A 24,877-nucleotide genomic window follows, 5' to 3' on the forward strand; every position below is an offset into this window, starting at 1 on the left:
TCATTCCCTTTTAAGGCTGAATCATATTCCATTGCAGGGACAGGCGCATTTTGTTGATGGAGGTGGAGGCTTGGTGGCTTCTCCCTTTTGACTGCTGTAAATAGTGCAGCTATGAATACTGGTGTACAAATCTGTTTGAGTCTCTGCTTTCAATTCTTTTGGGAATACACCCAAAGTGGAATTGCTGGAACATATGGTAATACTAATTTAAGTTTTTGAGGAACCGCCAAACTAGTTTCCACAGTGGCCGCAGCATTTTACATTCCTACTGGCAGTGCACAAGGGTTCCAATTTCTCCACATCCTCACCAACACTTATTTTTTAAAAATTTTATGTGCACGTTAAAAGGCCAGACAGTTCAAGTGGATGTACACTGAGAAGTAAACCACCTTCCCACCCCTGTCTGTATCTATCAGTGTCTTGTTTCTTGTGTGTTATTCTAGAAGGTTCTGTGCATACAAAAGCTCATTTGCACATATATCTCCTACCTTTTTACACAAATGGTAGTTTCCTATACAGACACCTCCTCATCCTGTTTACCAGACTTAACAGCTTATTCTGGAGTGAGTTCCACAGCTCTACCCATCAGCCTTGTCTGTTTTAGTTCCTGCAGGGTATGTATGGCACAGCTATGGCATCATTTGTGGATGGGCACTAAGCTTGTTTCCAGACATTGCTGGCATGTTTTGGTGATGCCTTTGTGTGCCCGTGGGAGTCTGTCTGTAGGATGCTTTTACAGAAACACCTGCTGGGCAAAGGGTATGGGTGTTTAAAGTGTATACTGTTGTCATATTGTCCCCCAGAGGTTTTGCCAATTCCTACTGCACCCATGGCGTCTGAGAGGGCCTGTCTCCCACCCCCAGCCCAGCCTCTGCCATTTCAGCCCCTGCCCTTTCAGCTCCTCTATCTCGGGGCAGATAGCAGAGCCTAAATGATCAAGACCATGCCTGTTTCCCCAGCTTGGGGGCAATCCTGAGCCCCCCTGGGACCCCTGTGCCAGCCCCGTGCTGAGAAGAGGCAACAAATATTGTCAAATGAACTGGCAGTGACGTTTGAAGCTATGGAGGAAAATGGCTTCTGGGAGCCAGGTCAGTTGCAGGCTTTAAATACAAGGGAATGGAGGCTTTACATCTCAGCAGAATAAATCAGGCTTTCTGGGAACAGCCAACCCTGGGGCCCCAGGACAGATGGGGGTAACTCACACCCACTCCCTGACCAAAAGTGACAGTGAACTGGCCAGGTTATGCAGGCAGCAAAGCCAGGAGAGAAGCGACCCAAGGCTTAGGGACCAGACTCCTGCTTTCAGAGTGAATGATGGCTCAGCCTGATCTGGCTATCTGTCCCACAGGCAGCAAGCATCTGATCAATAGGTCACTTCATGGCTAATTAATTACACTCCTTTTTCTCTGACCTTTGGTCTTCCTAGCCATGTGGGGCCATCTGAACAAACATCAGGGGTTGATCAGGACACACTGTGGGTTCAGCTGCCATCAGCATTGCAGAGATGGGCTCCTTGTTAGCTCCAGTGGTCTCACGCCGAAGTCCCTGTCCAGTCCCCTGATGCTGGTGAGGCTGGCGACCTCCCAGGAGAGCATCTTTAAGGTACTGTCTGGCCCAGAGAATCTATTATGCTAAGGAACCAACGAGACCCTTTAGACACCCCTTTATTTTAACACATTTTAAATGTCAAACACTTAGCATTTTACAAATCAGTACATGCGTGCAAAAATTCCAAAAAGCTGATAATTACACAATTAGCCCCTGCCCCAGCCTCTGTCCAGGCCCGTTCCTCAGAGGCAGCCGAGTGAAATGTTCAGCTGGGTTTGTTGTTGTTGTTGTTTGGTTAACCATGTTTCTAGACAACAGGTTTATGTTGCTCTGTCTTGGTTTGTTGATCTCGGGTATTACAGGTTGGTTGGCTGAAGATTTCTTTCTTTACACCCCTCTCCTCCTCCACCCTCTCCAAAGAGTTAATTTTTTTTAAGAGTTATATGGTGCTTAGATATTATGGCTATGTAAATATTCATTGCAGACCCAAGTGGTGCACTTCCATTTGTTTACCCCCATTTTTTTTTTTTTGAGACAAGCTCTCACTCTGTCACCCAGGCTGGATTGCAGTGGTGCAATCATGGCTCACTGCAGCCTTGACTTCCTGGGCTCAAGTGATTCTCCCACCTTAGCCTCCCAAGTTGCTGGCACTATGGGTGTGCACCACCATGCTCAGTTGATTTTTGTATTTTTTGTAGAGACCTGGTTTTCCCATGTTGCCCAGGCTGGTCTCAAATTCCTGAGCTCAAATGATCTGCCCACTTTGGCCTCCCAAACTGCTGGGATTACAGGTATGAGCCACCGTGCCTGACCCTACCCCGTATTTTTTTTTATTATAGTCATAATTTGCCTCATGTTTTCACTGCAGAATTCTCTCTATTTACATGCTTAATTCCTTTCCCATCTTCTTTCATTTCATCAATAACCCATCTAGCCTCTAACTGTTTTTGTTTTTGCTTTTGTATTGAACTCCTTCTTGGAGTTCTTTCTCTTTCTCCCACCCGGAGTGGGTGCTCTCTGGCCCACAGTGAGTTGGTCAGCCTGGGACTTCCCAAGACTGTCCTAGTAGGATCCACTAGTAGGATCCATGTTTCCTGGTCCATGTCTTCCTTTTCCTTGGTTTACTACCTTATTCTGCTTGAGCACATCCTCAAGGAACCTCTTAAGAAGCACATGAATGGTAGACGTGGCAGGTTTGAAACATGGCTGCATATTTGTGCGTTCTTCTGTCATTGAGAGGTGGGTCTGTGTCCTTCCTCTTGAGTCTGAAACTTGTGACTGCTTCAACTAATAAAGTACGGTGGAAGTAACATTAAGAGACTTCTGAGGGTGGGTCATGCAAGGCCATGCTACTTCTGCCTTTCTTGCTGGAACACTTACTCTTGGACCTGTGTATCTGCCATATTGGAGGGCCACACAGGGACCCAGTTGAGCTCACCAGGTTAAAGAGCCATGGGGTGGCAGTTAAGCCCACCATGTTGGAAAGCCAGGGGTTCCAGCTGAGCTCACCATGGTGGAGAGACTTTGGAGTTCCAGTTAAGCTTGTAATGTTGGAGAGGCCATGGGGTCCCAGTTGAAACACCATAATGGAGAGGCCATGGGGTCCCAGCTGAGCCTGCATTGTTGAAGAGGCCATGGAGTCCCAGTTGACCCTGCCATGTTAGAGAGGCCATGGGGTCCCAGTTGAGCCAGCCATGCAGGAGAACCATAGAGTTCCAGTTGAACCTGCCGTATTGGAGAGGTCATAGTGTCCCAGCTGGGTCCAGCCTTCTAGCTATCCTCCCAACTTACCAGACCTGTGAGGGATGCTAGGCCTGAAAGCCACCGAGGACCTCCGTCGATGCCATAGAGAACAGATAAATCACCAGGATGAACCATATCAAGGTTCCTGGCTCACGAAATCATAAGATGTGATAAAAGGGTTGCTGCTAAGTTTGGGTGTAGTTTGTTACACAACAATAGACAACTGGAACAAAATGTTTTCTAATTTTTGCATGTCTAAAAATGACTTTGCTATGCTCTCTTTCTTGTTGAATGGTAAGACTGGGAATAAGAATATAGTTGGAAAACGAATTTCCCACAGAATTTTAAAGGTTTATTTCCTTAATCTCCAGGATGTGTTAGCTTTTTTTTTTTTTTTTTTTTTTAAATAGAGTCAGGATCTTGCTTTTTCACCCAGGTGCTGGAGTGCAGTGGTGTGATCACAGCTCACTGCAGCCTCAAACTCCTGGGCTCAGGGGATACTCCTACCTTAGCCTCCCAGGTAGCTGGGACTACAGGCACATGTGCCACTGTTCCTGGCTAATTTTGTTTTTCTTTTTAGAGTTGGAGTTTTTGTCATCTTGCCCAGTCTGGTCTTGAACTCCTGGGCTCAGCCATTTCTCCTGCCTCTACCTTCGGAAGTGCTGGGAGTGTTAGCTTTTGAGCACCTGATGCCACTCCAGTTCTCATCACTTAATTTAATTTGTTAATTAAATTAACTTTATTTTGACAAGGTCTAGCTCTGTTGTTCATGCTGGAGTGCAGTGGCACGATCATAGTGCACTATAATCTCAAAGTCCTGGGCTTAAGCGATCCTCCTGCCTCAGCCTCCTGAGAAGCTGGGATTGCAGACATGTGACACCACAGCTGGTTAATTTTTAATTTTTTGGTTGAGATGGGGTCTCACTATATTGCCCAGGCTTGTCTCAAACTCCTGGCCTCAAGTGATCCTCCCACGTTGGCCTCCCAAAGTGCTGGGATTACAGGCCTGAGTCACTGCACCACGGTCCAGTTCTCATCCCTTTAAACGTTACCCACTCTACCCACCCAACAGTATTAGGGCTTTCACTTCATCTGGAAGTTCTGAAATCTCCCATGAGGAGCCGCGTGTGGGCTACTGCACACTTGCTGTGAGAGGTGAGTCCTGCGGAAAGCCTGCCTGCCTTCTCCTGGGCCTTTTCCTTTCTTTTGGTCACTGTCCTCTTTTTAGACTCCCAAGTGCTGGCTGTTGGTCTCCTGGGTTGATTCTCTAGGTCTTTTCTCTCTCTCTGGTCTTGTCTTTTCACTTTCTGGGCCATTTTCTTGCACTTTATTTTCCTATTCTTCCATTGAAACTTTTATTGTGGCTCTCATGTTAAAACATTTCTGGTAGTTATTTTTCTCTATTCTTTTTCATAATTCATTTTTGTTTGTTTTAGGGAGGAAATATCTTCTTGGAGGGTAAGACTTATCTGGGGCTGCAATATTATCTCCTGTGGAGCCCCCCCATTTTTGTTTCTACTTTTCCAGACCTTTAAATTATGACGGCCACTATCGTGACCTGACATTCTTGGGCACTTACTATGCTAAGCACCATTTTAAGATGTAACATGTATTATCTCATTTAATTATCATAATAACCCTATTAGGTAGTACCATCATTATTCCCTTTTTGTAGATGGGAAAAGTGAGGAGCAGGGTGTCTAAGTTCCCCAAGGTCACATAAGGAAAGAGTGGAGCCAGGTTAGGAACCCAAGGGCCCAGGCTACGTGATCTTAGTTAACATGTTCCTGCCAGAATCCCGAAGGGGTCAAGGGTCTGTTTTTACTATAGTCTGTAGGTAGAAGGGGCCGGGAGCTGTTTTACTATAGTCTGTAGGTAGAAGGGGCATCTCTCACTCTCCTTCTAAAAATTAATTTTTTAAAAAAATTAAAATAGTTGTAGATTCTCATGCAGTTATCAAAAATAATACCAGAGAGATCCTGGGTAGCCTTTACCCAGTTTCCCAGGAAAGGCATCTCCTACTAAGCATATTTTTTTTTTCCTTCCTGTTTTCTAATGGACCACTTTCAAAGTAGCTTCTTTCTGCTCCATAGGGCCTTATTGGAGGTCCCGTGAGACAGACAATAAGGCCCCATGAGGCAGCCTCACGCTCCAACATCAGGAGTCTTTCTCAACAGGCCCTTTTGAATGTTAAGCCTCCATCTGCAGTGGGCCTCGTCCCAGGTGCAATGAACACAGCTCAGCCCATGACAGCACAGTCACAGAGCCTGGATGCCAGCTTCTCAGCCTGGAGTGTGGCCTTGGGGCACCCTCCACCCTGCTCCCTGCATCCTGCCTATAACATCCCACTTTTTGCACCATCCTCAAGATATCTTGGGATGTAAGAAACAACAAACCTACCCACAAGGGAATGTGATGTGTTGGCTTGAAACCTGGGAGGGCCAGAGGTACAGCAGGCTTCGGGCCTGGTTTCATTCAGGGGCACAGTGATATCGTCAGTGGCCTGAGTTCCTCTTGCTCTGCTATTTTCCTTCCATGTTGTGAGCTTCATCTGCGGCTGGAAGAGGGCCGCCGCCAGCCCCAGGCCTGCGTGCTTCCTCCAGCTCCTCCACGGAGCAGAGGATCTCCCAAAACCTCTCAGCATGCCCTTGCCGGTCACGGAGGTCCCAGGGCAGTGTGCTCTAAGGACCAGGCATCTGTGTGTGTGCTCCTCTTTCCCTCCTCGCTGGGTTCCCAAACTTGGTGTGTATGTGAACTCCTATAGACGCTGCATGTGCACATCTGTGATGACCGCACTTTATGGGGATTTGGGGGTTGTGGTAGGCAAAATAATGTTTCCCCTAAAAGGTCCACAGCAGCCAGAACCTCCCAAGTGGGTGGCATCACACAGCAGGGGGGCTGGGGCTGCCGATCAGAGAGAGCATCCCGGGCTGTCCAGACAGGCCCAGTGTAACCCCAGGGTCCTGAAAAGTGGAAGAGGGGTCAGAGAAGAAGGTGTGATGAAAAAGCAAAGCTGGGTGGCTCAGCTGCTGGCCTGGAAGGTGGAGGACAGGCCACAAGCCATGAAATGGCGGCGGATTCCAGTGGTTGAAAAAGGCAAGGAAGTGGATTCTTTTTAGAGCTTCCAGAGGGAACGCGGCCCTGTGGACACCTTGATTTTGACTCACGGAGATCTATTTTGGGCTTCTGAACTACAGAACTTCAAGAACATAAATTTGTTTTCAGCCACTAAATTTGTGGTCATGTATTCTGGTGGTGGCAGGAAGTGAACACAAGTGAGGACAGTGTGGCCTTCTGCCTGCTGTGTAACCTCTGTGTCTGCACATTCCCTCTCCTGCAGAAAGCGAGCAGGATCAGAGCAGGGCCTTGTGTCTCATCTTTCACCTCCCTGCCCAGTGCGGTGCTGGTACTGAAAAGGGCTCAGAAAATGCTGAGTGTGTGACCAGTGCCTTGAGGTCATCGCCATGACTGTCCTCCCCCAGACCATCCTCCATGGCGAGGTGGCCTCCTGCTTTGTTCTGGGAGTCCTGATCAGCACCAGCACATGCTCCGCAGAGCTGGAGAAGGGGGAAGGAGAGGCCTGCCCCTGGAGCTAGGCCTGCTGGTTCCCAGCCTTGGGGACACTTTGCTCCCTGCCATTCCGGGGCCACCCTCATCATGGCTCAGCCCTCAGACGCTTCATCCTGAGGATGCCGGGCGCCCTGCAGGCCGGTGGCCGAAAGAGGGCGGACACGAGGCTGCAGGCACACTGCGGGCTGGCTGTGGGTCTTCCCTCTGCCTCCACCCATGTCTGGCCATGGAGCTGGAGGCTTCGGTTGCGTTTCGGGCTGTGAGATTCTCAGCTGCTTCACGGCTGGTAGAGGATCATGGGCTCCTGAGTGTCTCAGTGCTGCAGGGCGAGTGTGGCTTCCAAGCTCTCCTCTCCAGGCTGGCCGTCCACTCCCTCCCTGGGCTCCTCTCTGCAGTGGAGACCAGGCTTCGTGTGAGGCTGGCCTGCCTCCTCACTTGGCTACCACCTGCCACATCTCTCAATAAGCCCAAGTGCCTCCAAGTGGCTTGAAGCCACTCACAGCACAACGGGAGCCTCCCAGGGCTGTCTCTGGTGCTCCTGAGCACCCACAGAAAACCTAAGTACACTGTAAAGGTCACCTTCTAAACAACTGCCAACCCCTAGCAAAAGAGGGGATGGTCAGACACCCCTACGCCTGTGGCCCACCAAAGCAACAGCTATGGGAAACAACAAGAATTTCCAGCTCTTGGTGACTTGTTAACAAAATTCTGCTACACCCATGATGGAATACTGTGCAGGTGTTAGAAACTGGCAGATCCACACGCTCCCATATAGAGCACTGTCTTTAAGAGATATTGTTGGTGAAAGAATAAGTTAGAACCATGTCTTGTGTGTGTGTGTGTGTGTGTGTGTATATGCATGTGTAATTATCATAAAGGAATATGCATATATATTCCTTTATAGTACATATACTCCCTTAATACAGTATTTTTCTTCCATCAAAAGAAAATTTGATGGAATACACCAGAAGTTGGCAAGCTTTCTCTGCAAATGGCCATAGACAATACAGAAAGCAGCCATGGATGATGCAGAAATGAATGAGCATAGCTGTGTTCCAATAAGACGTTTACCAAAATGAGTGTCGGGTGGGACTTGTAGTAAACAAACAAATATGTTGAAGATCTGAGAGAAAAAGCAATACTGGATAAATAGCTAAGAAGTGACTCAGGTTCATAAACCATCAGCTTTCAGTAGCCCTGAAGAAGCTACCCTACTGCAGTGAATGACAACCTTGTCACCTGACATCCCAGCCTCCTCTTTGGCAGGGGTAACAAATGCCATCCTAAGAGAAGGTGGCATTGTGGGGGAAGGTTGGAGTACTACTTAGGAAATGCTGGGCTACAAGTAACTCCAGGTGGCCTGAACAATAAGAAACATTTATTGTAACAATTAGCACCTGGCAAAAAGCCTCCCACCTGGTTGGTTTAGTGGTTCAATTACATCACCAAGGCCCCGGATGCTGCAGGGCCTGTCCCCCTCTGTGGATCACCTGCAGCCGTCTCCAGCCACCTCTGTTACTACTGCAGGGCGGTGGCTGCAGGTGCAGGGGGCAGGCTGACTTGCTAAGCAGCAAATAGCCCATCTCTTCCTCAACATCGCTTTCAAAGGTGAGAGAAACTTTCCCTAGCCCCTCTGCAAACTTGCCTTTATGTCTCTTTGGCCGGGATTGTGCCACATGGCCATGTCTAACTAACCCCTGGTAAAGGAATGGGATTGTTACGTTTATTGTTATGCCTGGGTTGTGCTGGGCACATAAACTGGGTCAGGGTCCTTGTGTCTATAAATGAGGAAGAACAGGGACACACTCGACTGTCTGCTAGGTAGACAAAGTGGGTGACAGGACTCTACACCCCAGGGCCTCCTCTCCTGTCTCTTGGTGCCCTGGGTGGGCCAAGGGTGAACGGCCGAAGCCACTGGGTAGTGGCTCTGTTTTAGGAACACTGATGGAGAGGCAGGTCCCCTTGTCAATAGGGTACTCCCTGAAAGATTTTCTGGTCTTTTATTTTGGCTGACTGGCCATTCTTTTCTGAACAAAATTCTGGCCTGTCCCTGCTCTCTGAATCTGACAGCAAACACAGACATCCTCCATCCTGGGCTGCACCCAACCCACACTGTTGTTCTGATCTCACTGCCCAGGTTTGCCCAGCCTCCCCCTACCTTGGCCCCCAGTACACGTCTCGCCAGGCTGCCGGGCCTGCTCCACCCTGCTCAGTGGCTCTGGGCTGTGGATGATGTTCTTAGAAGACTTCTTTGCCTGAGACCGTGTTGCTGGGGTGTAAAGACCCAACTCTTGGTGTGGCCTCCAGGTCTTTTGTGAATGGTGTCTACCTTTTTGATTTTTTTTTTTTAGATGGAGTTTTTATTCCTGTTGCTGGAGTGCAATGGTGGGGTCTCAGCTCACTGCAACCTCTGCCTCCTGGGTTCAAGTGATTCTTCTGCCTCAGCCTTCCAAGTAGCTGGGATTACAGGTGTGCACCACCACACCCGGCTAATTTTTGTATTTTTACTAGAGACAGGGTTTCATCATGTTGGTCAGGCTGGTCTCGAACTCCTGACCTCAGGTGATCCGTCTGCCTAGGCGTCCCAAAGTGTTGGGATTACAGGCGTGAGCCACCGTGCCCAGCCTCTCCCCAGTTTCCTGGCTGCCCTCTTGTGCAGCACCCTGGGGATGCCCCTGCTGCCCCAGCCATCTCGCAGCCCTGCCCCGGGCCTGCTGCTGCTTGTCCCCTGGCTGCCACTCCCCAACTCAAGGGACCCTCAGCATCTCCTGGAACTGCAATGTGAAAAACAAAATGAAAGTGATCTTTTATTAGTAAAAATTTATTCTGTAAGTTCAAATGTGAAGCATTTGCTCATTATGAAGTCAGGGAGAACAATGCTACCGTGTTGAACACACTGGGTTGACAGCTGCAGGCTTCTGCCAGCCTAGCATCCCAATTACTTCCTTATTGTGTTTCCTTGCTCAGTGTCAAACAATCCTGTCACAAAGATAAGAATTAGCAGATAGTAGAAGTTTTATAAGAGCCCATCGTGCGGTACTGCAACAGCCTTCTATTAAAGTGAAAACAGGAGTGATGGGAATATATTTCAAAGTTGAATTTCTAACGGTATCTGGCTGCAGGTGGGGAGGGTCATGTTGTTTTTAATTGCAAATACAGAAGTCAGACAAGAAGCACCAAGAACTTAAAATAGGCACTAACCCAGGCAAGCAATCTGTTGTATGGAATCAAAGAAAAATCAAGATCAGATATCTGAAATCTGTGAAGCACCAGTTTCAACCTCAGGGATTCCTCAGAAGAAGTTTGAGAAATCCTGCCCTGGATGCCTGCCTCCCTTCAGTGCTAAGCCAGCTCCTGGTCACTGCGATCCTGGCTCCAGCAGAGGTCATGCCCCTTCTCGGTCCTCCCTCAGCACTCTCTGGAAAGCTCCACTCTGCCCAGACCTCGCATTCGACAGGAATGGTGTTTACCCATTTATCTTGCCTCCCACAGGCGGGTGATGGTCTCACCCAGTGTGACCCTCAGGTGTCTCTGCTGAGCTGCCGCAGGGCTCTGAATGTGTCCATTGAGGACATTAGGGGCCTCAGATCCGAGTAAACCCTTGCTTGACTCTCAGCCGCCAACTGGAGGAGCCAAGCAACAGGGTATGGGAAATTAAGAACCATCTCAGCCGGGCGCAGGGGCTCACACCTGTAATCCCAGCACTTTGGGAGGTCGAGGCAGGCAGATCACAAGGTCAAGAGATCGAGACCATCCTGGTCAACATGGTGAAACCCTGTTGTATTTATATATATTTATATTTATATATATAACTATATATATATATATAGTTATATATATAACCCTGTTATATTTATAAAAATATAAAAATTAGCTGGGCGTGGTGGTGGGTGCCCGTAGTCCCAGCTACTTTGGAGGTTGAGGCAGGAGAATCACTTGAACCCAGCAGGTGGAAGTTGCAGTGAGCCGAGATCGTGCTATTGCACTCCAGCCTGGTGACAGAGAGAGACTCCATCAAAAAAAAAAAAAAAAAAAAAAAGAAAAGAAAGAACGAACCATCTCAAGCCATATGCACATCTGCCCCTAAATCCCAAGGGACTGCACTAAAGCACTGAGTCTGTTTTGGGCACCTTACTTTGGGAAGTGCTGACTGCAATGATAATGACAGTGATGATAATAATAGCAGCTAAAACATGCTTATTATTTCAGGATTTCACAGACACTTTGCTCAGCGCTTACTCAATCCTCACACCAACCCTATAAAGTATGTATTAATATTTTCCTTCAACTCTGCATATGAGGGAAATGAGGCTTTAGAAAGGTCATCTTGCCCGAGTTCACATGGTTAGCTAACTAGCAGAGCTGGGGCTGGAGCCCAGATCTTGAACATCTAGGAGATGTGCCATGACGTGCCAACAAGGCCTCCTCGAGCCAGGGAGATGCGGCAGCTTTCTGGACTGTTCTAGCAGGTGGAGTAGGTCCAGTGACTCTGTGAAGAGGAATGCAGGGAAGTGGAGGCCCTGCGGAGGCCATCCTCAACCCTGGGCGCCAACAGCCAACACAGCAGCTAGGAGGAACATCTTTGTATCAAGAAAAAGAACGCACAGATCAATCATGACCATCCACTGGGGAAAGAGTAAGCTCACTTTAACTCAGATTCCTGGACATGCTCGGGGCCCAGGCCCTCTGGCTGAGAAACACTGCCCCATGCTGGCCATCCAAAATGTCACCCACATGCCAGGTACTGTGAGTGCACGTGGGGCACAAGTGCGAAGAGAAAGGCGGGGCCCCCACCCTCCCAGAGTCGAGCCTACTTGGGGCCAACCTACGCTGGGTCTCCTGGTCCCTCTCCTTGGTGGCAGAAATAGGTTTCCAACAGCCTCCAGTTTTGGCAAGACCTGCTCGTCCTGCCTGGTGGGCAGCTGGAACCTGGGGGCACAGGCTAGCGGCCATCACAGTCACACAGCTCAGCACCAAACAAAGCTGTCTCTACTTAGGGTTTGTCTCCCTCTGAATTTAGTGACCACTCCTGCTTCCAAAAGAGCCTTGTACAATGTGAAACTTTTTGGAGAAGTTGCTGAAGAACAGCTATGAAGATGCACTCATTGACTCCACTGTGCTTCCAGAATTAGAGATGGGAAGTAAGATAGACGGACTTCCCATGTGTCATTTAAATGTCGTTTCTAACATATATTTTGGGAGTGACTGTCTTCTGATTATGCTCAATTGTGGGCTGAAGTGGGTGGCTCCATCTTTATTGCACAGGCCGGGCCACAGGGGTGGCAGCAGCTGGAGGAGATGCTACTTCCCCTGTCCTCAGCCAGAGCCTGCTCTGTCCCTGGCTTGGGTGGCTTGGGCCAGTCCTGTTCAGCCAGGACTACCCTACAGAAGGTCGTATGTGTCTGAGAGGTGGACAAAGGCAGCCTGGGTAAGCCCACTCCAGGATACCCCCTGCCAGCCCCGGAGAGGACCAGGCTCCACCTGGAGTGGACAGAAAACCCCACATTCCCGTCCCAGACAGAGTCAGCCCAGGGCAGGATTCTCTGGCCACTGTGGTCTGGCTTGAGTGTCTCGGCTGTTAGGGGCTGGTAGCACAGCTAGCGCTGGGCTGGGTGGCGTTGCTTCAGTAGAAGGAGATTCTGAAGGAGAATGGCCAGTGTTTATAAGACTGAAGCTGGAACAGAGCACAGAGAGAAGTCTCCCTTAACTCACTATTTTGAGACAATTCCCTGGCTTACAGACCAGGTCCAACTCCTCATTCTTTCAGGCATTGGTCATCTAGCTACAACTTATTTTTCCAGCCTTGACCGCAAACCCTGTGTCCCAGGCAATCTGGCCCAGCCAGGGTGCTGCAGACAGGTACGAGCTTTCCATATCTGGGCCCTTGCTCGGCTGTTGCCATGAACTCATCATCGACTGCCCCCATGGGACTGCTTCCTCCTCATCCTTTTGGGGCCCCAGTCAAAGGTCTACTCCTTGGCAATGCTGTTTGTGAGTCCCCAGCAGAGTGAGAGCCTCCATCTGTTGCCCTCCTGTGGCCCTGTGCCCCTCCTGTGGCCATGATCACCTCTTCCTTGTAGTGTCTCATTTACCCTATCAGACTGGGAAGTCCCTGAAGGGAGACTCCCCATGCTCCCTGCCCAGTGCCCAGCACACACTGCTTCTTCACACACAGGCCACTACGCATGCAGTGCATATGACTGGCATGACAGAGATGCTGTGGGCCCTCTCCGTTCTGAAGGCCTTGTCTGCAGACACAGCAGGAGGTCCTCCAGCAAGGTCACCTCAGTGCTCATTGCCTTCTTCCACCAAATCTGAAGGCGGGGGGATGAGGTCTCGGGGATTCATCCTGGCCACTAGGCAGACATCATAGCTGTCATGCATGAGGACGTTGATGGCTACAACATTCCACTGGTTTTCCCATGGGTCCAGTTCCAGTATTTCTTTGGAGATAACCTCATGGCGATCTGAAAAACAGCAAAGTGGGAAGACAAAAATCTTATGTGGGTATTAAATTCAGAGGCCATCAGCACCATACTGAGTAACTTCCTCCAAAAGGCAATGTCTTAGTCCACTTGCTGTTACTGTAACAGAATACCTAGGACTGGGTAGTTTATCAAGAAAAGACATTTATTTGGCTCACAATTCTGGTGGCAGGAAAGTTCAAGACTGGGGATCTGCATCTGGTGGGTGCCTTGGCTGTTTCAACTCATGGCAGAAAATGGAAGGGGAGTGGGTGTTTGCAAAGAGGTCACTGGGACAGGGAAGGAGTAAAAGAGAGAAACCAAGAAAGTCAGACTGTTGTTGTTGTTGTTTTTTTTTTTTTTTTTTTTTGAGACGGAGTCTTGCTCTGTCACCCAGGCTAGAGTGCACTGGCACAATCTTGCTCACTGCAACCTCTGCCTCCTGGGTTCAAGCAATTCTCTTGCCTCAGCCTCCTGAGTAGCTGGGATTACAGGCACGTGCCACCATGCCTGGCTAATTTTTGTATTTTTAGTAGAGGCGGGGTTTCATGATGTTGATCAGGCTGATCTCGAACTCCTGACCTTGTGATCTGCCTGCCTTGGCCTCCCAAAGTGCTGGGATTACAGGCGTGAGCCACCTCGCCCGGCCACCAGACTGTTTTTAACAGCCCCCTCTCCCAGGAACTAATCCATTCTTATGAGAGCCCAAGTTCACCCCCAAGGGAGGGCATTAATCTATTTGTGAGGGATCCATGACCAGACACCTCCCACTGCCACACCGGGGACCAAATTTCAACATGAGTTTCAGAGAGAACAAACTCAAATCACAGCAGGACGTAAGCACCAAAAATTAATTAACAACTGAATAAAGATACTTTAAATGGAAGACAGTGTTCCTACTTCTAAGAAATGAAGAAAGGCCACGTTCACAATTCAGTCAAAAAGTATTCAAGAAGTTCTGATAGGGCATGCCGTTGTCTCCAGATGAAAAAGTGTTCCAATGCCATACAAATAATTAGCAATGATGCAAACAAGGGTTGAAACTGCCCTATTTCCACCCCTATAGAGGAGGCGTGGCTGGAGTCATGTGGTCCTGGGCTAGCGCTGCCCTCTGAGCTTGTGTTTGAGATAGGGACGCTGTCAGCTGGGGTCCTGTGGAAACACAGCACACTCCACCTGGGCAACATGAACGGTTCAGTCAAGGGACCTTTAGAATACTGTGAGCAGGGCTTAGGAAGGCTCATGGGGGATGGCACAGTACCCAGGACTAATCACAGCAAGGGGCTGTCACTGTCCCTAGACCTGGAAGGCGAGGGAGGGAGTGAGCACTGGAGCTGCAACAGGGGACCTGTCTGGGGAGCAGCACCTGGCTTGGGCAGAGAAAGATGGACATAGCCATCCTCAGCAAGGAGGCAGCAGGGAGGGCAAATACCCTGCATTTTTTCTCTTTTTATGTGAAAGTCAGGTGCAGGCAAGGGAGAGGCTCAGGAAAGCAAGGTTTCTTATCCTCACAGATCCCAGAGGCAGGAGGCAGAAGACAGGAGTGAGGGGAAGGTAAGAGTCCAGGCAGGGGAGAGTGGACACCTTAGGACTGGCTGGTTTGAATAATTTCAGTGGGTGTGGGACAGGAGTGGTCTCTGGTTACCTGGTGCCTGGCCCTGGGATGACTAAGGCAGAGGCACACTGTCTCCTGGGGTGTCGGGGCCAGACAGAGGAGGTGTGGCTCTGGGCTGGCTCGTGTGCACAGCAAAGATGTGCTCTAGGCAGAGCCCTTTCTTGTCCTTAAGGACTGTCCAGCCTGGGGAGGGCAATCATTCCCCAACCAGAAAGGTCTCTTAAGATGTCAAAGCATCACAATCTACATAAAATTTTAAATGTTTACAATATACCCTGACTCTCCTTTCTTTTCACCTGATAATTTCCTGCTCTTTCCTCCTGCTAACTGAACCAACCGGAAGCCAGAGAGGAAAGAAACCATTAATGCTGTCTGTAGAGGCCATCCTGGAAGGACACAGCGAGAGGTGGGGAAGGGTAGCGGGTGAGTGTGGAGGGACAAACGGAAGATTTCCAGCTTGGATGCCTATTTAACAATTTTATGATAACTAAAGAACATAATGTGTGTAAAGTGCCCAGCCTGGTTTCAGCATGTGGAAGTCAATTTTTGAAAATGGTCCACGTGTGCTCATAAAGGATGCATATCCTGTAGCTGTTGGCTGTGGTGTTCCACGTGTTCATTAGGCCTTGTTATTCAACCCTTCCACATATTTGCAGGCACCTGCCACCACTCCCCGCTCATTTTTGTATTTTTATTACAGATGGGGTTTCACCATGTTGGCCAGGAGGGTCTCAACCGCCTGCCTCAGCCTCCCAAAGTGCTGGGATTACAAGTGTGAGCCACCGTGCCTGGCCAAAAAGACAATCTTTCTCACATCTGGGTATGTATCACAAACATGCTGGAGAAAAAGTGGGAACTTTTGAGGAAAACTGGCAGGACACTGGATTACAGAATTTGTTTCCTCCAAAACCTAATGAAATAAATCCCCCATCCCCAAATATACTTGAACCCACTAACCAATCTCAGCAACATCAAAAGTGGGATAAACTTTTTAGAAGTAATTCTATTTATATCAGAATCTGTTATGTTAAAAATAATGACTATTGGATAGTATTAGGTGCTTTAAATGTATGATCTCATTTAGTCTTTTGAATAATCATCTGCAAAGGATTTATTATTTTCTCCATTTTGTAGAAAAGGTAACAGGTCCAGAAAAGCCAGTTAACTTGCCTCAGGATTGACAACTGATACATGGCAGAAGCAGGCTCTGAAGAAGCACATGGAACAAGCTGTCTTAGAAAGTCTAGAATCTGGGATGTATATCAGACAATAGTAAGGGATTATGTGCATAGGTGTGAATTTCGCACAGTACGTATATTAAAATATCCATCCAGTTAGAGACGGATATTAATGTATTTTTTGATAAAATGACCTGATTATTAGATTTGTTTTAAAGTACTCCAGTAAAGAAAAGTAAAAAGAAGAAAAAAAAAAGTACGTTTGGAAATAAGAACAGCAAAATTGTTGAAATTGGTGTGGTCAGATTGGCTTAATTGTATTATTTTAATTTGGTATATAATGTGAAATTTCTAAAAGTGAAAACCAACCAAAAATCTAAAACAGAATTTGTATGATTTTGATTGGATTTTTATTAAATTTATAAATCAGATTGGGAAAGGTAACATCTTAACAGTTTTCTAATCATGCAGCATGATATATTTCTCAATTTTGGGAGTCGGAGAAATGTTTTATGTCTTTCAGTGTAATTTATTTAAAATAACCCATTGGCTGACTCAGAGTACTGCATTCTTCCTGGCCACAGAAGGGTGGTTTATGGATGGAATTATAATCCAATCAAAGACAACTACACTTGGCCGGGCATGGTGGCTCACGCCTCTAATCCCAGCACTTTGGGAGGTCAGGGTGGGTGGATCACTTGAGGTCAGGAGTTCGAGAACAGCCTGGCCAACATGGTGAAACCCGGTGCTACTAAAAATACAAAAATTAGCTGGGCGTGGGGGCGCCAAACTATAGTCCCAGCTACTTGGGAGGCTGAGGCAGGAGAATTACTTGAACCCAGGAAGTAGAGGTTGCAATGAGCTGAGATTGCACCACTGCATTTCAGCCTGTTCGACAGAGCGAGACTCCATCTCAAAAAAAAAATAAATAAATAAAATAAAGTAACCCAATGATTACACTAGCAGTGCCAAAACTAGGGAATTCTGTTAGACCTCTTACTTCAAACCAAAAACTTTGAAATGTGCTAGAGACAGATTAATTTGAACCAAGCTTGTTTTATCTTCTCTTGTTCTATCTTCTTGAAATGGATGCTTAGTTCCTTTTTTTTCATATTTCAATGTCTTCTAACATGTGCACTTAAGGCTATAAATTTCTTCCGAGTACCTCTTTTTAGATTTCTGGTGCAGTTCACATTTCTCCACAGTTTGCAATCTCAGGCCTAAGTTCTGCTTTAACCCAAGACTTACTTAGGAAAATGTTTTAACCTCTCCAGCTGAGTGTATGTGTTAGTACACGCATGTGCACTTGACTACCCTTTCACTGAATGCTTCTAATTTAACTGCATTATGGACAGCACATATTGCTTCTATAATTTCTATTTTGGGAAATATATTGAGATTTTCCTTTGTCCTAATTTTTTGTTGTTGTTTTTCGAGACGGAGTTTCGCTCTTGTTGCCCAGGCTGGAGTACAATGGTTCGATCTCGGCTCACTGCAACCTCCGCCTCCCAGGTTCAAGCAATTCTCCTGCCTCAGCCTCCCTAGTAGTTGGGATTACAGGCATGTGCCACCATACCCAGCTAATTTTGTATTTTTAGTAGAGACGGGGTTTCTCCATGTTGGTCAGGCTGGTCTCGAACTCCTGACCTCAGGCAATTCACCCGCCTCAGTCACCCAAAGTGCTGGGATTACAGGCATGAGCCCCCATGCCTGGCCTCTTTGCTGTAATTTATGGTTAGTCAATGTATGTGTTCTATAAGTGTTTAAAAGGAAGGTATAGGTTTTGTTTGCCTGGCATAAGGTTCTATATTTCTATGACATTTAAGTTGCTAATTATGCTATTTAAATCCTTGATAACAGTGCTGTCCAAGAGAACTCACTGTGATGAGGGAAATGTTCTGTAATCTGTGCTGTCCAATAGAGTAACCACTGGCCATATGTGGTGTGGAGTAATTTGAAATGTGGCTAATGAGACTGAGGAAGGGATTTTTCCATTTTATTTAATTTGAATTAGCTTAAGTTGAAATTCAGATAGATGTAAGTGGCTGCTGACCATTGTGCTGTGTTGGGCAGCTCAGTTCTGGATCTCTTTTTGCTTTAGCTTTAAAAAATCAATTAGATCCATGGATTTCTGAAAAAGTCCATGCAAATTTTGTGGATTTATCCATTTACGTGACTGTTTCCAATAGTTTCTGCTTTATATGTTTTAAAGTTGTGTGTTAAATGCACAAGGGGTCATGCCTGTTATTTCAGAGTTCTTGGTAGCAACAACAGAAACCAATGTTGGCCGGCTTTAGCAAAATGGGGATTTGTTGGAAAGAATGCAGTTCTCCAGACTGAGGAGAGCTAGAGGCCCAATCTGGCCAGAGAGCCACCACTGTTCCTTCACACTGCCTGCTGCAGCTGGTGGGCACAACTGCGGGACACACTGCTGACCCCTCTGGCTCCTGGAGTGAGAAGCTGCTTGGCACAACACTGGTACTGTCTGTCAGAGGGTAGCTGAGGAAGGCCCCGCTCCTGGCCTTCCAGTGGGAGCAGGGCACTGCATCCACTGTGAAGGGAGAGGGCTTGGACAATGGATGGCCCAAACAATGACAGGTGTCTGGTACAATTGTGACATCTTCTCAATTATCTTCCCACCCAGGTGAAGTAGCCTTTCCCATCTCATTCACTGCACATGTCTTGGAGTGCATCTTTTACCATTGCCATGGCTGGGTTTTGCTTTGTTTTGTTTTAGTTGGATGAAGGCTTTCAGTGTCCTTATTCAAATTAACGCAGGCTGGACCTTTTAAAATTTCAGAATAGATGGATTTTCTGCATTAATTTGTTTGTTTCAGTGTTTATTAGGGAGGCTTTTTTTTTTAAACCATGTATACATATCACATCTTTCTTAGAAATCTCTTATTTACAGGGATGAAAATCATCACATTAATGCAAAGTAAAGAAGCTCATCAGTGAGTTTTCTGAACTGTGAATGAGATTGTGCTAGTTGGCAGATCTCTCCTATGGCCCCAGAGATGAACTCTCAGGAAGAACACACATGTCAACATTTCACCCTGAAGACTTTGTGCATCTTCTTGGGGTCATTCTTGGTGCTCTCCTAAGTTTTCACTCTAGCAGAGTTCCTAAAGCTCTGCTTTAGGAGAGGAGGCCAACTTTAGGAGAGCATACCAACTTTATCCCTGTCTTGCTTAACTTATTTTTCTGTGTTTATTTTCCCTTCATCTTGTTTCCTGATTGACTTTCATTTCTATCTGGCTGTGTTTGATGCTATGTGTGTTGTATTTGACCTTATTGTGTTGATGATGTGATGGCCCATGATAAGCCATCTTGAATCTCATTCTGTCTTGCATGAGTGGGTATAAGAATAAATCACTTTAGGAGAAAGCGATTGGTATTTGTAGCCACCTATTTATGTGGGTTTGGGTTCTTGAGGTATCATCCACTAACAAGGAAGAAGAAACAGGAGGATGAACCCGTGTTAGCGCCACTCAATTCAGTTAACTTTCCAGAAACAGGCACACTTAAAGCACTCATTAAGGCAGTCAGGAAACTCTCCTGCACCTTGCCACCCCAATAGTAAGCAACTTAAAACACTGTTTTACAGGAAAACAGGCACAGATACATTATGGAATAAATAAGAAATTGACATGTTTTCTTAAGGTAAATAATAAGGCGTCATAGAAATTCCCTGTGTATGGTAGGCTGCCGTGGGCCGCACCTCATGCTTTTTAGGGGGTGCTCTCTGTTGCTGGAGGTACTTCAGTGGGGAAGTTTGAGAAACAACGCTTTAGTTTAAATTTCATCCTTGAACTCAGACTAGTCTATCAGAAAACTGAAGCCATCGGGTGCTTTTTCATCCCATGTAGATTTCCTCTGTCTTGCTCTTTGGTGAAATACTAACTTGCTATTTTATTTATTTTAGGAATATTATTGAGGACATTTCCCACTACCCTATGTGAGGCTATGGGGAGAAGTTTCTCTCATGTTTAAAAGATGTGTGTCCTCTAACAAGGGATTTGTTCTTCCCTGGAGGATACTGCAAATCTGTAACAGAACATTCTTTTCCTTTTTGCTCTGGGCTCTCGTGAGATCAGAGATAAACTGGTGGTCTGTATATTGCCAGTGCATAAGAGCTTTAGGGCATACTTGCATACCAACTTTACCTCTGTCTTGCTTAACTTTTTTTTCTGTCTTTATTTTCCCTTCATCATTTCTATCTGGCTGTGTTTGATGCTATGTGTGTTGTATTTGATCTTATTGTGTTGATGATTTGATGGCCTATGATAAGCCATCTTGAATCTCATTCTGTCTTGCATGAGTGGGTGTATGAATAAATAATAAACCATACAGTGAGTAACTGACCCCAGGCTAACTTAGCTAGCCCAGCTGGTTGGCTTGTCTTTGAGTAAGGGGTGGTACCTACCCTCTCTAGTGGTGAAGGAGCTACCTGTCAGTGAAAGAGGCAATTTAACAGCCCCTGACTCAAACAAAAAAGGGAGCATCATGACTGTCACAAATGGGCATGACCAGCAGACGGCCCTGGCCAGTGGAGGAGGCTGATCATCCGCCAAGTGGGCAAAAAAAGAAACAAATGAATGTCTGTATGTATGTAGTTGCTTACCTGCAAAAGAAGTGGAACAGAGGAGCAGAGTTCTTTATTGTTCTCTAGCGTATACAAGCATAATTATAAAAGGCTGCATAGCAACATTCTCTGTGTATGAATTTAATTAATCACAGATTTTATATTTCTATCAAATTAAAAAAATGGATATGTAAAGTCACTTTTTATTAAGGGATAATTGATATTCCATGTAATAGATTATAAATGAACTCTAACTATTCTGGGTTTATTTATAAGACATATAGAGTGTTTTATGCATCAAGTCACATGTAAGAGTTAAAACAGGTAATGGTTCTTAGACATTTTCAGAAAATGCATTAAGCTTTCTTTAACCACAAGTGGAAGGCCTATGCGATGAAATTATCTGACAAAGGGTTAGGCCCTTGATCAGCAAGTTTGGAAGAGTGTGGTAGTCTACCAGTGTGGTTCAAAAGCTCAGCCTACACATATGTATGTAGACACAAATTCCGGAACTGCCATTCTAAGTACCTAGGAGGGTACGTCCACTCAGCTTTTTATTATTTTAAAAATTCACATACAGTAAAACTAACTTTTTGGGGAGTCTAGAGTTGCCAGAGTTTAACACATGTGTAGATTTCTGTAGCCACTATCACAATCAGTTTCATTCCTCCAAGAAACTCTATTCTCTGTCCCTGTAGTTTTGCCTTTTCTAGAAAGCCACATAAACAGAATACCGTATGTAAACTTTTGAGCCTGGCTTCTTCGACTCAGCAGTGTCTCTGATATTCATCCACATGGTGGATGTTTTATTAGTCTGTCCCTTTTTACTGCTGAGTAGTATTCCATTGTATGGTTGTACCACAGTTTGTTTATCCATTTATCTGCTTAAGGACATTTGGATTGTTTTCAATATTGGCAATTATAAATAGAGCTATTGTAAATATTAATGTATCAGTTTTCATGTTAATACAAGTTTTTTTTCTTGGGTAAATACTAATACCATGTGCTGGGTCATGTGGTAAATATATTTTAACTTCATAAGAAATTGGAAACTTTTTCAGGGTGGCTGTACCATTTTGCATTCCCACTGGTAATAACTGAGAGTTTTTGTTGCTCCACACGCTCATCAGCTCTTCATGTTGTATTAAAAACAGCCATTTGAATAGTTGTGTAGTAATATGTCATTGGATTTTAATTTGCATTTCTCTAATGACTAATGTTGTTGAACATCTTATTTCACATCTATATATCTTCTTTAGTGAACCGTCTGCTCAGATCTTTTGCCCATTTATTCATTCCCGTGTTTGTTTCCTTACTGCTGAGTTTTGAGAATTCTTTCTATGTTCTGGATAGAAGTTTGTTGGACGTGTGGTTTGCAAATAGTTTTTCAGAGTCTGCAGTTATTCTTTTCATTCTCATCTGTCTTTTGCACAGCAAAAACTTTTCATTTTGATGAAGTTCAATCTATCCATTTTCCTTTATGGATCATGCTTTCAGTGTCACATGTTAGAACAATTTGCCTAATCTAAGGTCATGAAGATTTCTTCTGTGTTATCTTCTAGAACTTTTAAAGATTTATGTTATATTTAGATCCATTACGAGTTAGTTTTTGTGAGGTATGGGCTATGGTTCTTTTTTTGCATATGGAGGTCCAAATGTTTCAACATCATTTGTTCTTCATAGGTGAGTTTTGGTACTTCATGGCTTTGAGGAATTTGTCCATTTTATCTTAGCTGTGAAATTTATCTATAGAGTTGTTTGTAGGATTCCCCTTATTAGCCTGCTGATGTCTGTGAGGTCTGTAATAATATTATTTCTTTCATTCCTGATTATTGGCAATTTGTGTCTTTTCTACTTTTGTCATTTTCAGTTTGGCTAGAGGTTTATTTATTTTATTTTATTTTTTTTAGAAAAAACAGTTTCTGGCTCATTCATGTTCTCAATTGTTCCTTTGTTTTTAATTTCTGCTGTTATCTTTATTATATCCTTTCTTCACTTGCTTTGGATCTTTGTTTCTCTTTTTTATCGAGTTTTTTATGGTAGAAGCTCAGATTGTTGACCTGAGACCTTTATTCTATTTTTGTTTTTGCTTAGTTCAAAATATTTTCTAATTTCCCTTGAAGCTTCCTCTTTGGCACATACATTATTGGAAATGTGTTGTTTAATTTCTGAGTATCTTCCTGTTATCATTCTGTATTTGATTTCAAGTTCAATGCCATTATGGTCAGGGGGCATTTTTTTTGTGTGTGGTTTTAATTCTTTTAATAATTTAAGATTTGGTTTATAACTAAGATATGGTCTATCTTGATGACTATTCTGTGTGCCGTTGAAAAGAATATGTATTCTGCTGTTGTTGGATGAAGTGTTCTATGAATGTCAATAAGATCCAGTTGGTTGGTGGTGGTGTTCAATTCTTCTATGTCCTTGTTGGTTTTCTGGCTACTTATTCTATTGTTTAATGAAAGAAGAACATTGAAGTCTCCAACTATATATATGAGTTTGTTCATTTCTTCTCCTTTCCATTCTATCAGTTTTAGTTTCATGTATATTGAGGCTTTTGGTTAGGTGCAGATACATTTAGCATGGCTATATCTTCTAAGCAAATTAATCATTTTATCACCATGGAATGTTCCTTCTTACCCCTGGTAACTTACTTTGCCTGATATTAATACAGCCACTCCATTGTTCTTTTGATTAGTTTATGCATGGTATGTCTTTTCCCCTACTTCTACTTTTACCTTACTTATGGCATTCTATTTAAATTTGATTTCTTGTAGACAGTATATAGTTGGGTCTGGTTTCTTTATCCATTGTAACAATCTTTGTCTTTTAATTAATTTGTTTAGACTCCAGATGCAAGTGAATGGGTGTAGGTGTTTTCCAATAAAATTTTATTTATAAAAATATTTATTTTTAATAATATTTTATTTTATTTACATATTTTATATATATTATGTATTTATATGTTATATATTTATATATTATATAATATATTATATATTTTATATATAATATTTTATTTATAAAAATTCACCTGTGAGCTATTATTTGCCAATCCTTGGATTAGACCATTATATTTAATAAATATTAATAAATTTGGACTTAGGTCTACTATTTTATTATTCAAAAAATTTTTCCCAGCTGGACACGGTAGTTCATGCCTGTAATCCCTGCACTTTGGGAGGCCAAGGTGGGTGGATCACGAGGTCAGAAGTTCAAGACCAGACTGGCCAACATGGTGAAACCCTGTCTCTACTAAAAATACAAAAATTAACCGGGGGTGGTGGCACAGTAATCCCAGCTACTTGGGAAGTTGAGACAGGAGAATTGCTTGAACCTGGAGGCAGAGGTTGCAGTGAGCTGAGATTGCACCACTGCACTCCAGCTTGGACAAAGAGCAAGACTCCATTTAAAAAAAAAAAAATTTTGGCTGGGCGCGGTGGCTCAAGCCTGTGATCCCAGCACTTTGGGAGGCCGAGACGGGCGGATCACGAGGTCAGGAGATCGAGACCATCCTGGCTAACACGGTGAAACCCCGTCTCTAATAAAAAATACAAAAAAAAACTAGCCGGGCGAGGTGGCGGGTGCCTGTAGTCCCAGCTACTCGGGAGGCTGAGGCAGGAGAATGGCGTGAACCCGGGAGGCGGAGCTTGCAGTGAGCCGAGATCTGGCCATTGCACTCCAGCCTGGGTGACACAGCAAGACTCCGTCTCAAAAAAAAAAAAAATTTTTTTTCCCTTTGTTTTCTCTTTCCTGCCTTCTTTTTGGATTACTTGAGTATTTTAAATATTCCATTTTAATTTGAGTTTTTGACTATACTTCCTTGTATAGTAGTTGTTCAAAGCATAATATACATACTTAACTTTTAACAGACTACTTTGGTATAACGTTTTATCACTTCAAGTGGAACGTGTGACTCTTTCCACCACGTAAGTCCCTTACCCTCCCCCTCTACGTTGTAATTGTTGTCACAAACATGGTCCAAGGAAATGACCCTTGCTATGTAACATAAACATGCATTGAAAATATCACTAGAAAATGTGAACATTTTTGCTATCAACAGTTACACGTATTCTAGAGAACTGAAGACAAGAAAAACAGTCCCTTATATTTACCCAGGTATTTGTCTTTTCTGTTTCTTTCCCTTGACTCCTGAGGTTCCAGGTTTCTCTAT

The 24,877-nt window shown here is 45.0% G+C and overlaps 1 protein-coding gene and 1 long non-coding RNA gene across 4 annotated transcripts in view; one reads left to right on the plus strand and one right to left on the minus strand.

Annotated features, from left to right (window-relative positions):
* The first annotated feature begins 1,224 nt into the window (after positions 1 to 1,224).
* Positions 1,225 to 24,877, plus strand: part of LOC114676402 (uncharacterized) — a 45,473-nt gene continuing 21,820 nt past the window's right edge. The window contains exons 1-2 of the long non-coding RNA XR_003727434.2: positions 1,225 to 1,602; positions 15,641 to 15,760. This is a non-coding gene — a long non-coding RNA (uncharacterized LOC114676402). The remainder of the gene's footprint in view (positions 1,603 to 15,640; positions 15,761 to 24,877) is intronic.
* The window catches only part of KBTBD12 (kelch repeat and BTB domain containing 12), a 78,093-nt gene continuing 62,882 nt past the window's right edge, over positions 9,667 to 24,877 (minus strand). Inside the window, exons 6-8 of one of the 3 annotated variants that reach the window (XR_013414310.1) lie at positions 13,146 to 13,328; positions 10,705 to 11,350; positions 9,667 to 10,636 (exon numbers count right to left, since the gene is read on the minus strand). Coding sequence is in view for 1 of the 3 variants with exons in the window: in XM_077993687.1 (XP_077849813.1) it covers positions 13,147 to 13,328 (182 nt within the window). In the remaining 2 variants the exon portion in view is untranslated. Of the gene's footprint in view, positions 10,637 to 10,704; positions 11,351 to 13,145; positions 13,329 to 16,026; positions 16,777 to 24,877 lie in introns of those variants that run through there. The other 2 variants (XM_077993687.1, XM_077993688.1) reach the window with 2 other exon arrangements.

Source organism: Macaca mulatta, chromosome 2, assembly GCF_049350105.2.
Source record: "Macaca mulatta isolate MMU2019108-1 chromosome 2, T2T-MMU8v2.0, whole genome shotgun sequence".
Classification (NCBI taxonomy): Eukaryota; Metazoa; Chordata; class Mammalia; order Primates; family Cercopithecidae; genus Macaca; species Macaca mulatta.